Source organism: Cololabis saira, chromosome 23 (genome assembly GCF_033807715.1).
Source record: "Cololabis saira isolate AMF1-May2022 chromosome 23, fColSai1.1, whole genome shotgun sequence".
Lineage (NCBI taxonomy): Eukaryota > Metazoa > Chordata > Actinopteri > Beloniformes > Belonidae > Cololabis > Cololabis saira.
In genome coordinates, this window is record NC_084609.1 from 28719497 (window position 1) to 28732913 (window position 13417).

Genomic DNA, 13417 nt, shown 5'->3' on the forward strand with positions numbered 1-13417 from the left:
ACAGTCATATAATTCATGCAACAGCTGAAAAAAACAGTTTTAATAACACTAACCCAAATCAATATCGGAATCAGATCGGATCAAATCAAATTGTGATAATCGATTCTGAATCTTAAGAATCGGAATCAAATCGATTCTTGACATTTGAATCGATCCCCAGCCCTGCTTATACACCACATTTCAAACCTCATCCAGGTTGGACAAAACACCTGAAAATGTGAGCATCAGCTGTCTGGTGAGTATAGTAACCAAATATAAACATTAATAATTTTATTTAGCTTGTGGGACTGTTTGGCTACAACATGGGACCCTAAGCAACGTCACATGACACGCAGAACAACGATCAAGAACCGTGGCCCGCGGTGCCCTTTTCCTTCTCAAGTCGCCTCCGTAATCGTAATTGTCCCTCGCTGGGGAGGATGTTAAATCCACGTAAGTGTGCGTGACCTTCAGTCATCAAACAGAAGCTGTCCCAGAAGTTCAACTAAATGCAGCAAAAACAGGATTTGCCACAGCGAGCCAGACAGGCCTGCGGCCGGCTGACGACATTAGCACCTTAAGCTGATCATTAAAGTCCACACAAGGTATTCTTAGAGCAGACGCCCTGGCGCTGATTCCAGGGAGAAACAGCAACTCCGTCCCAGTGAAAACAACCAGTTATTAGGGGCAAATATTAGCCCGTAGGAAAAAAACCAGGCCCGGTTATCCTGATGACTGATTATCCTGAATTAATCAACCGTTACTGTATAATGCATACTTGCTAAATCCTTTCCTAATTTCTATTTTGAGCTACCGGGTAACACCCCTGTTGTAAATACAGGACTGTCTCAGAAAATTAGAATATTGTGATAAAGTTCTTTATTTTCTGTAATGCAATTAAAAAAACTAAAATGTCATACATTCTGGATTCATTACAAATCAACTTAAATATTGCAAGCCTTTTATTATTTTAATATTGCTGATTATGGTTTACAGTTTAAGATTAAGATTCCCAGAATATTCTAATTTTTTGAGATAGGATATTTGAGTTTTCTTAAGCTGTATGCCATGATCAGTATTATTAAAATAATAAAAGGCAGTTGATTTGTAATGAATCCAGAATGTATGACATTTTTGCAATAAAAAGAAAATAAAGGACTTTATCACAATATTCTAATTTTCTGAGACAGTCCTGTATAATGAAATATAATTAAATCGTATAGTATGTGGATAGTTACAAAAACAAATGTAATTTTACTGTTATCAAAACATATTTAAATGACAGTAATACAAGTAGGAACTGAAATGGTAAACAGACTGAAAATAACTGCCCTATGTGCTATTTTCAGTTGAGAGGTGTAAAGCCGGCTGAAAAAAATAAACACACCATCCTTACAATTATTTCCTCTAAAAGTGTAAAAGGAGGCAGACAGAATCCCCTGTGTTTTAATGACAAGCTGAACAAAGTGAGGAAGATTCTCTAATCGATAGACACGTCATTAAGAAAGTTTACCACAAAGGGAAACATGGCGCAACAAGCAAAAGAGAGGGTTTGTCACAACACAATTCAAAAGCCTCCAAACGCAATATTCATCTCCCCAAGAGATCATTTTAACCCAAACGACACATTTTACTAAGGGATTTTTCTAAATGTAAGCTGCTTGGAAGAATATTTTGATGTGCATTCCAAAAACTGCACAAGACCGGATGAAACTTTCAAAATTAATAGAAAAGAAAACTTCCTAAATGTTTCAAGGCAACCACAAAGCTGGAAGTTCACCTGCTTTACACGGGCTTCATAAACGGTTGATGTGCAGAATAAATCAGCACTCACCGTCACTGACGGGGGGAAAAAAATACACCAGATAAAACATAATAAGAAAAAGGAGACCTTCCAGCCCAGATCAATGCATGGGGGAATTACTGGATTACTGGATTTGTGTGCGGCTGTTTCAGCATCTAAGTATCAATTTTCAAGGCTATTTCAGGAACTGGATGAGTGGGACTTGCTCCGGGCAACGAGTCGCCTCACCAGCTGATTTGCTGCTATGAACAGTCATGACTGCATCATAATACACGGTTCACGAGAGAGGTGAACGGCATCAATTTGTCTGCAACATTATTGCTCAGTTTATTATTTCAATATACACGAAAATGTGTGAAAGTTTGGGGGAGATGGGGCAAATCTTTGGAAATAAATATCACTCAATCAAGGAATGATTCTTTCAACATCATATTATTATTATTATCACCAATGTCCTAAAATATGTTGAATTATTTGCAAAAACCTTTTCAAGTCAGACTACAAAAGGACACTGGACACATTTTGCAGGTCCTTTGCTCAAGGCTACGTGCATATAATGCATTCTGTCTGACAAACAAATAAATAAGTAACACTATTGTTGCTGCACCTTGCTTTAGCTCTGATCACGGTGCACATTCTTTGGGCCATAGTTTCAATAAGGTTCTGGATCAGACTTCTGTCAACCTTTTCAATAAAGCTTCATGAAAAGAAAAGGAGCTCCAGTTTCCAGTTACAGTGAACTGAATGGCTGAGATCTACAGTCTCGTCAACACTTTCACTATTTGAACCTGATAAATCCTTTGTCTGCCATCTTTAAATGTATCATCTGGGAATAAAAAAAAGATGAATTGATGGAAACAAGTCAAGTTATCAGATGACCTATTTTATTATGCACATAACACAAGCCTGAGCAACTGATCAGACCACATGTCCGATGTTTACCTCTCAGTAGCCCCTCCGATGCACTGTATCAGTAGTTTTATCAGTCTCTTATTTTATTTGCTCCATAATGAGTTGACCTTTCTGAAACAGAGTCACGTCTTGTCTATAACGACAGGAAGCTACTTCCAAAATGGTACTTTAGGGAAGAGAGGCTGCTGCTCGGAGTCATTCTGGGTTAAATCACTGCGGTCCTTTTCCAATGACAGGTTTACTGTTTACTTTGTTAATCCCAAGCTGTTTTTGATGGGTTTCAGGAGGATGGATGGTGCATATTGAAAATTATACATAACTATAAATCATTTGAGCTGTTAAAGTACTGAAATTAAGAATTTTAAGCCAATTATTTCCTCCAATTTGGATGTAAATATCTCTAAATGAACGGTAGAGAGGCTGCTCTCCATACGCATGTTCATCATCTAACTGTGAAGTGTGTAAAAAGAACAGATAAAGACAGTTGAAATTCTAAATTAAATATGTTAAAGTCCAATTCTTTCTGCTCACCAAAGTTTTGTCTGGCTCCTGCTGGGACTCAGAAGAGGACTCCATGGTGGTAGAGGCCGGAGTCAGGCTTCTCCACGCTGCATGGCTGCCAAAGGGGAATAGAAATGGATTAGAACCTGTATAACATTTACCGTGTGCAAATTCTAACTAAAGTTAACATCAGCTGAACGTAAGCAGAGTAGAAGTTTTTTACTAGCCCACCTTGATTGAATGAAACTTTGTATTTATCGAGAGCTTAGTACATTTCTGCCACACAACATAAATTAATAAAAGTATACAGTACACAATGCTGGCCATTACTTGGTTGAAAACAAAAGGAGCTGCTGAGTGGTACAGATTACTGTAATGACCCAAACATGTGGCCATCAATCCTTTGAATTAATTTATCATCTTTTTGTTCTTATTCCATGTAGCCCATCCACCCGGTTTCTAGGCCTGTGTTAAAAAAAAAAAAATACATTTTCCGATTCCAAATCGATTCTCATTAATTCCTAAAAATCGATTCGTATGTCTAAACATCAATTTTTTTTTTCCATCATTACATTACAACTTTTGGTATTTTTCTGTTTATGCCCAAAAACGGAATGTTTTGTTGGACACGAGAATAACTACTGCCATGTTTTTGTCTGTATATTTCTTTAAAAAAGGTATGAAAACATTAAAGTTTTCAGTTATAATTGCATACATTTCATTACTTTATATACTGTCTTGGGGTACATTTGCATAAAATGCTAAAAAACCGAATTCTCAAAAATTAAAAACCGAAAAAAAAAAAAAATGGAAAAAAAATAAAAAAGGAGTGTGGTAAAATATAAAACTGATTTCATACGTCTCTGTTTCCTCCCTGGATCTGTTTGGTAATTCTGACCCACATGATGTTTCTGAAAGCAGTTCTATCAGCATTCTGGGAGGTGATTGGTCCTTACAGCATCATTAGCTGCAATACTTGCTGTTGAATCTCAATATAATACTAGTATTAATATGTTGCAGAACTACAGTCATATAATTCATGCAACAGCTGAAAAAACTGTTTTAATAACACTAACCCAAATCAATATCGGAATTGAATCGAATTGGATCGAATCAAATCTTAAGAATCAGAATCGATTCTTGACATTTGAATGGATCTGCAGCCCTGCTGGTTTCCTGGCTGCATTGTGAAGCCACTGACTGCTAAACGCTCAACATGAGTTCATGAACAAGTGGGACCATCTGTTAATTACACAATGCTTTTGAGGGGATTTGTGTGAGTGGCCAGCGTTGTGCACGGCGGCTGGACAAACTGCTGGATTACAGTCATGGTGACTGCAGGTCTGCGCTGATGTTGTTGTGGCGTCAACCCAGTGACATGACCCATGAGATGACATTGAAACAAACTACATTTATTGTTGTTGTTTTTCTAAAGCTGCACTGACCCGGCAACAATCTTTGCAAAATTTGGAAACAAATTAATTGAGTAATTTCAAACTCTTTGCTTTGAAAACAAAACAAAAACTGTCACTCAGGAAGAAAAAAAGAAATCCTTCGGTGAATGACTTTGGATTAAGTGGGCAAAGAAAGCCGTTTGGTGCTTAAGAGGAAATTTAATCATGTTTTGACCTTTGTGTGGATAAATACAAAAAGACATAATTTGTCCTGCCCCTGTCTGCCTTCATCCCCCCTGCTGAGATTAGTAATTTGATCATGAGAAAGAGCAATCTCATCCAGAGCAATCAGAGCTCTCCAGCCGCGCAATAAATACCTTATGAGAAAATGGAGACTGTTTAGAGTCCCGGAAAAGCACAGACACATGGTAAACACAATGCTGCGATAGCGGCCATCAGGGGGAAGAGCAGTTGGCTTTCAGCAGGTTGTAATCCGTTTATGCAGGACAACAGTCATCGCAGCTTTGCAGTTAAATGACATTCGACCAATTAAGTAAAACTATAAAAACCCCACAGTTCCCGGGAGAATTTACCATCCGCCGTTATCAACTTTTGTTTTGGTAGCATGTGGGGACGTGACTATTGCCAATTTCAGTCTGAGAGCTTCCTGCTGAAGGCACTGAGATGAGATATAAACAAACATAGAAGGGAGGAAGGAGATCCGGAGACGCCTCAAAGACAAATGATGGCTCCTATCAGACGGGAGACACGAAGACCTTCTGACAATCATATAGTCACCAAGTCCCTGGAGCCGTTTCTCTACTGATGTGATGCTCCAGCGCGCCAACAGCCTCTTCGCTCAAGCCAATACACATTTCTGGCTTCAATTCCCAAGGAGCTATCACACTAAAACAGATGCTTCGCTCTTTTCTGCAGGTGGGAAAATAAAGAAATCAGGCGATGCTTTATTCCTGTGTGTGTAGTGTGCCTGTGCCTGTGCGTGTGAATTTGTGTGTGTGTGTGTGGGTGTGTGTGCGTGTAACCTCTGGACTCATCCCAGGGGTGTCATCTGGCGTGTCACCCTATGCACAAGGTAATATCAATCCCCGCAGCTGTTTATTTCTGGTTCCATGATGATGGAATAAGCTTCCCAATGCTATCTGAGCGGCTCATCCTTCCCTCCCCTTCAGTCATTCGGAAGTCTCGTGTCTTTCAAGAACATCTAATCTCCTGACACTTCTAAAACGCTGCACAGCTGCTGAGCTGCAAACCGGGCAACCGGGGGTCACGCAGAGACTAAAATAATAAAACGACTCCATCACCCGGGAACTCTGTGAAGTCTTCAAACCATGTCAACAAAAACTAGCCAGAAACAACAGGAAGAAGCCACACACAAGTGTTTTATATAAGGAATGGACCAAGGGAAGAAAAGAAGGGTGCGAGCTATGTGAGGATTCATGGAGAAGACCAACAAAAATGAGGGTTTGTGACCTCTATGTTGAACCTCTTTGTCTTCCTTGTGGTGATGTCACCATGCTTTCTCACTGTAGTTTTATGGCGCTTTTCCACTAGTACCTACTCAGCCCAACTCGACTCGCCTCGCCTTTACGCTTTTCCACTAGGGGTCTAACGTGCCGAATAGATACTTTTTCTGTAACTATTCTGCCGAGGTTCTAAGCTGCTGAGTCGGCTGTATCTGACATCATCACACTACAGGCCACCGATTGGTCGGGGGGTTGGAGTCAGACGTCTGAGTCAAGAGGAGGAAATCAGAGAAAGAGACTCTGACGGCTTCTTGTTCATTTTATCCGACCAGCAGTGGCAGCAAAAGTCTGTTTGGTGATCCAACTCTGAGGTGCAGATGTTCATAAACCTGGTGCTGAGGAGAGAATTAAAAAGGGATGTAGACGGGAGATATGGAACGACCAGATCTAGCAGGAGCTCTGTCACTTCATAGCTGCTCACGGCTACCAACAGACACAGACCCAGCAGCACATTTATCATCTCCTCCAGGTTCTACATCTTTAGTGTTGTTGTCTACTTCATTTAGATCACACAATCAAATACGTCACAGCAGCTTCACTCCAACCTCCTACTTCTCCAGATACTGAATTGTTATGGAAAGAAACTTGGCCGAGTTGAGTTGAGTCGAGCCGAGCCGAGCTGAGATGAGTAGAGCCGAGTAGGTGCTAGTGGAAAAAAGCGCCAATCAGTGTATAGTGGCCAGACACCCCGAAACATTTGGCATGCCTATCGACTACGGCTCTGCACTCACTCTTCACTGACGATGATGGACTACCAACTGGCAACCATCCACAGCTTTTGCCAGTTGGCGAGCTTGGGGACTGGGGATTTAAAAATCAATAAAAGCGACTGAACAAAGCTAACCTGGCCTTGCTTTGAACTTATGCACCTAATCTTCCTGTACCGTTACCTGAAAGGTTTTAGCATTCAACGCGTATACCAGGGTTTCTCACTGAAGCCGGAGTCTCATTCTGTACCTATAAGTGGTAATGCCACGTTTACACAGAGCCGGGTATTTACAAAAACGGATATTTCTCCCTTCTACGTTTTGAAAAATAACATAATTTACATCTGATCGTTTTCAAAATCTCTTCATTTACACGAACCCGCATAAATACGCTGTTAAGGTGCTATGAGCATGCCAAACCTACAGGGGGCAGTGTAACGAGAAGCATAAAGTCATGCTAGCCAATCAGAATCCTGGAAAAAAACATCAACAAATGACACGAGTAACTACGGTGGCCAAACAAATTATAAACACAGGTCGCACACATGACGCTGGTGACGTTTCTGTCCGATAATGTGACGTTCTGAGGCCTAAATGTCCATTTCCCTCTGTTTACAAGCAAATTTGAAGACAAAGTTTTTGCAAATCTCCACTCTCACGCAATCTCCTCCATTTTAAGAAATTATCGTTTTTGGTGACTTTGAGCTTCGTTTTCGTGTAAACGAATGGCCAAAACGCATGAAAACACCACCTTCATTTAAACACAGTTGTTTTTACAAAATTACTTCCAATCTGACCTATCGTTGTTGACAATGAAAAATACATGTACAATATCACTAGAATTAAGTTCATGATTTCGTCCTACTGGACTTACTTTTGGTTTAATTCAGAAAGACGTATTTATTATCATCCCCATTTGGAGGACAACTACTCCCTTTAGCCGAGAAAAAGTCAACATATACATTCAAGAGTCCCGTGCATATTGAAGTAGCTTTCCCACAACAGTGCCACTACATAATGTAACAATTGGCACATTAACACGGGCAAATAGAGGACTGTCCAACATCCTTTCTACCGCTGGCTGAGCAGAGAGAGATATGCCTGTGGTGGGAGAGCAAACCGCAGGCTTACAAAGTACTTCTGATGGCTGTGCACTCACAAGCTTACTTGTAATTTGGTACATTTAAAAGTCAGCAAAAAAAAGAAGAAGAAGTGGAATTACTAAGGGTGTAACACTACAAGATGAAGTGCTGTTAGAAGCAACAAGGTGACTCTGAATTGAGCAACGTTCACATCTCTGATTCATTAGAACAGTGGATCAGAATGCTGATTGGGGAGGAAGAGAATGGGAAGGACTCAACACACACGCTGTCAAGGACACTGTGGGAACCTGCTAGTGTGCAGCCCGATAACAGGAGAAGGAATCCTGCTGCCTGGGATTGTGGCTGACTGTTGGCTCCTACCACCCAGAACAAGCCACCGCTCCCACAAGAGAGGGGATAGATCACAGGGAGAACGCTCCCAGAGCCCCAATACAGACCTGTATCGTGAAATTGCGTATGACGCATTCAGCTACAGTAGAATTACAGACAGCGTAGTTGTGTATACAATACCTCTTGCATAAGAGGAAATGGAAAAAAGATAAGGGGCAGAAGTGCCAGCACATGCAGCTCAATAACGGAGTCATTTCTATGACACATATTGAACGATTTGTGGGCTTTGGAAGGAAGTTCAGAGTACAAAGGTCAAAAGCAATATTCCTGTGACAAAAGAAAGACCTTACTGAAGGGAGAGCTGGAAGATTGCATGCTAGACATCATTTCTACGCGATTACTGATATGCAACAGTATTACATGTTGCATATCTTCATATCAACCTGGGATTTGGACAGTAAGTCTGTAGTCTGGCACCAGAGACTCTGAGCAGCTTCCCAGCATCAGGACACGTCATCCAGCTATGTATTATTTTATATCATTTAAAGATATCTTACACACAGAAAAACCCCAAAACCCAGTAAATGTACAAAAAGAGTAACGCTCTTGTCTCGCACAAGACCGTACAGAGACGACACGGAGCAGACCGAGTGCCGGTAAACCAAATTACATAAGCACAGAGGCATGGACGGAGTCGGTCCACGACAGCATGCACGTGCACAGGAGAATGGCGGGGGAATGGATGGAGGACCTACCTCAATCAGCTCGGGGAGCAGAAAGCACCATGAAGTTCCACAACAGAATCAGAGAAAGGAAACGAGCGCGAGTCGAGAGAGACCTTCAGATGACATCACCATATTTTTTCTCCCTCCTCCTCTGAAATGTAGGCTAGCGCTGCAAGGCTGCCAGTGTCAGCAACAGAGGAGCATTGAGAGCTCCCTCTGTGTGTGTGTAATGAGAGAACAGAACCTCTAAATATAAGCTTTCCCTGCTGTTCGGTACTGATGAGGTTTCTGTGTGTATGAAGCTATATATATACACTTGCACCCAAACCCTGCCTGCAGACCACAACAGGGCTGCTGAACATGCAAACACATGCACATAGGAAGCATTAAAGCACCACACATGGACACGAATCAGCATGACCTATTCTTAAAACCATGATTAGACTATTTCACATGCAAAACATCCGACGTACATCTACTAGGTTTATTTTAAGTGCTTGGACTTGGATTGAAGATCAGTTAGCCTTTAACAAGACACTTGGCAAGATAATAGAATTTATGACACGTGTATTTATTGATTTATTGTTTAGTCATCTTTGGGCCACTTATGAATATCAATAATCATTACCTACAGCTCTAATCATTACCTACAGCTCTAATCATTACCTACAGCACTAATCATTACCTACAAGTATGCCTGTGTTGAAAAAAATCGATTTTTTTTCCATTCCTAAAAATCGATTCTGCAGCTTTTCATGAAGAATCGATTTATTTTCATCATAGCATTACAACTTTTGGTATTTTTTTGTTCATGCCCTAAAAAGGAATGTTTTGTCGGACACAATAACTGGTGCCATGTTTTTGCCTTTAAATATGTATGAAAGGTATGAAAACATTAAAGTTTTCAGTTATAATTGCATAAATTGTCTATATTTCATTACTTTATACTGTCTTGGGGTTACATTTGCATAAAATGCTAAAAACCAAATTCTCAAAAATTAAAAACCGAAATAAACCGAAAATGGAAAAAATAAAACCGATTTCATACGCCTCTGTTTCCTCCCTGGATCTGTTTGGTAATTCTGACCCACACGATGTTTCTGAAAGCAGTTCTATCAGCATTCCGGGAGGTGATTGGTCCTTACAGCATCATTACAGCATCATTAGCTGCCAATACTTGCTGTTGAATCTCAATATAATACTAGTATTACTATTTTGCATAACTACAGTCATATAATTCATGCAACAGCTGAAAAAACTGTTTTAATAACACTAACCCAAATCAATATCGGATTCGAATCGAATCAAATCTTGATAATCGATTCTGAATCTTAAGAATTGGAATCGAATCGATTCTTGACATTTGAATCGATCCCCAGCCCTACCTACAGCACTAATCATTTCCCATTACATTATCCCCATGATCGAGTGGACCTTAACAAGAAAAAACATGGGTTGATTCTTGTTGATTATGCACCGTACTGTCTGTTAAAAGAATTAAATAATAATCTTACTTATCTGGGTCTTGGTGACCAGTGACCACACAGAGAAATATTTATAATCAGGTTGCAGGCTGCAGCCTGAGAGAAAACAAGATATTCCTACGTCAACAAGGCCATGTCATGCTTCAATCAGATATCGTTTTCCTTGGGGACTTTTCCAGAAACCTTCTGTTAACCTAATCTTAACGTTTAAATCACATTGGGTCATTTTGTCTTTCTTCCGTCTCCTCCTGGCTGAACAGACCGACTGTGTGACCTTTGCATGTAATGGAAGTAAATCTGACTCGGTTCTAGTCAGCATCAAGTCTTGAGACACATAGTCAGAGAGTCATTGATATAAATATGTAGAAAAAGGGCCTTTTTTTCCACAACACTGTCCTCTGGTAAATTTACAGATAAACAAAAAACAAAAAAAACTCTTATTAGAGCTGCATGGTGTGACATACATCCTAACAATGACCGTGTGCAGTGATCACCAGAATCTGGTTTTGAAAACAGCCTGGGAGGCAGCATGTCATCTGATCACGTTGTGTTTCTTTTTAGCAACATATACATGTGGACAAATGCCCCTGCTGGCGTTTATGCTCATCTATTATCATTTGTCCAATATCTGTAATTACACCTCAAACTGCTAGGTGGTGCCGTGGGTTCTTTTCTGCAGTGATGCACATTGCAGGGATGTTCTTTGTTTTGTTTATTTCAAGCACCAACTATCTAACACCGTGTCCTAACTGCATGCGATGCGAGCAAGCGTCAGCAACAAAATCAATTCCATTGCTTTATTTTCTATTGGACTGTCCTAACTGGCCACGAGCGACGCTGCGCAGCGTGACGCGGCGCGCCGCTTTGAGCTGAACATTTGTCGGATGGCTTGCTTCTATTCTCTTCCTGTCACTCACGTTGAAAGCCGGTTGAAAGCGCTGTAGGAAACAGTCATGGATGAGGAACGGCTGATCCATTTAGTTGAAATGAGAAGTTATCTCTATGATTCCTCCTCATTTCACTACAAAAACCTCAATAAAGTGGCAGCTGCTGAAGGGAAATGGACAGGGAGCTGGAAGTTTCACAACTTATTATCTAAAGCTTGTGTCTTTTTCATTTACCTTAATGTGATAGTCAGTCTCTGCTTAGCGAGAGACTGACCAATGGGAGTCGCAATCGCTTCGTCTCGTCCATTGACCTCGCTGAGCTGCGCGGATTCCAGCCAATCAGCGCGTCGCGAGGTGCTGCCACTTTAGGAGCGCACGGGCGGGTAGTGCGGTGAGTAAAAGGCGAGTTTCAGCTGTCAATCAAAATAACGTGGGGGCCCATAACGGTTTCAGTGTGGACAGAGAGCGTCCGATGCCACGCAGTGCGACGCGATAGTCGGACGCTCGCATGCAGTTAGGACACGGTGTAACTTCCACAATGAGCCCAGCCCTAACCCCTGTTTCAGTCAACGTGTTAAACGGTGTACCCCGCTGGCCGCGCTCAGCTGAAGGAGGAGCTGGGAGAAACGCCAACTTTGATTGACATGTGGTGGGCGTGGTCCCCTCAGCTTGCTGAGCAACATGGCTCCGCCCCATATGAAGGAAAACAGGCTTCAAAATTGGTCTTCAGAAACCAGTGGGTCATGTGACCTAATGCTTCGTCCATTGTTGTATACAGTCATGGTTTAGTTTGTCGAGAGTGTGGCTAGGTAGGTCCCAGATGCAGGAGACGAGGCAGGAGTTCCAAAGAAAAGTGATTTATTTAACTTTAGAAGGCAAATACGCTGCTGAGCAGGGTTAACCTAAAATCACAAGATCTTAAACTTGACCAAATTACAAAAACCTGACCTGATACCAAAACTGTGAAAAACCATGACCTTAACTCAATAATCGTGACATTCTTTCTATATGTAACTCAACCACAGCAACAGAACAAATAAAGTATATCTTATAAAGTATTAATATACCCATAAATATCCTAATTCCACACACACATCTATCTATATATATATATATATATATATATATATATATATATATATATATATATATATATATATATATATATATATATATATATATATATATATATATATATATATATATATATATATATATATATATATATATATATATATATATATATTAGGGCTGGGCGATATATCGAGATTTTAATATATATCGATATATTTTCAAACGCGATATGGTACGAGACAATATCGTTTATATCGATTTAAAAAAAAATAATAATAATTTTTTTTTTGATTTTGATATAGCTTATTTTGTGACAAATTGACTTGAATGTTTTATTTGAGATTTGCACAAATGTTTTGTTATTTGCACAACTGTCAACCTCAGTGGAAAAGTCTGCCTGTTACTGTCTATATTGTATTAATTGTACAGTGTATTTTAATTTAATTGTTATGCAGGAAAGGGATATTTGTTTTATTTTATTCAAGAAGCATTTTTATTCTATATATGCAGGCAGTTTATTTTGATTTAATTTGTTTTATACATTTTGATATTGTGCAGACGTCTGTTAATAAAGGTACCTGTGTGACATTTGGTACGAGGCTTTGTATTAAAAGTGACTGTTTTTTTAAGGGTTTGCCTCAGAAAAAAATGAAGCTAACAGAGATGCTACGCTATAATGCTTTGGGGGAAACCCCAATTATGGCACAGAAAAAATATCGAGATATATATCGAGTATCGCCATTCAGCTAGAAAATATCGAGATATGACTGTTGGTCCATATCGCCCAGCCCTAATATATATACATATACATATACATATACATATATATCTAATGTTTCAACAAACTGCTCTTCTTTGTAGTGTCGTGTAGCCAACAGCAAACACTTTATTTTTCTATGTTGTCATTGATACATCTGCTTGCTTGTAATTGTCCACTAGAGATAACAATTCTCTGCTAAAAATATAAGAACAT

General features: G+C 40.0%; 1 protein-coding gene across 5 annotated transcripts in view; it reads right to left on the bottom strand.

Annotated features, from left to right (window-relative positions):
* The window catches only part of osbpl8 (oxysterol binding protein-like 8), a 135859-nt gene that overhangs the window by 108029 nt on the left and 14413 nt on the right, over window positions 1-13417 (bottom strand). For 3 of the 5 annotated variants that reach the window (XM_061714648.1, XM_061714646.1, XM_061714644.1), the window contains exon 2: window positions 3227-3311. Coding sequence is in view for 3 of the 5 variants with exons in the window: in XM_061714646.1 (XP_061570630.1) it covers window positions 3227-3271 (45 nt within the window). In the remaining 2 variants the exon portion in view is untranslated. Of the gene's footprint in view, window positions 1-3226; window positions 3312-9029; window positions 9090-13417 lie in introns of those variants that run through there. The other 2 variants (XM_061714645.1, XM_061714647.1) reach the window with 2 other exon arrangements.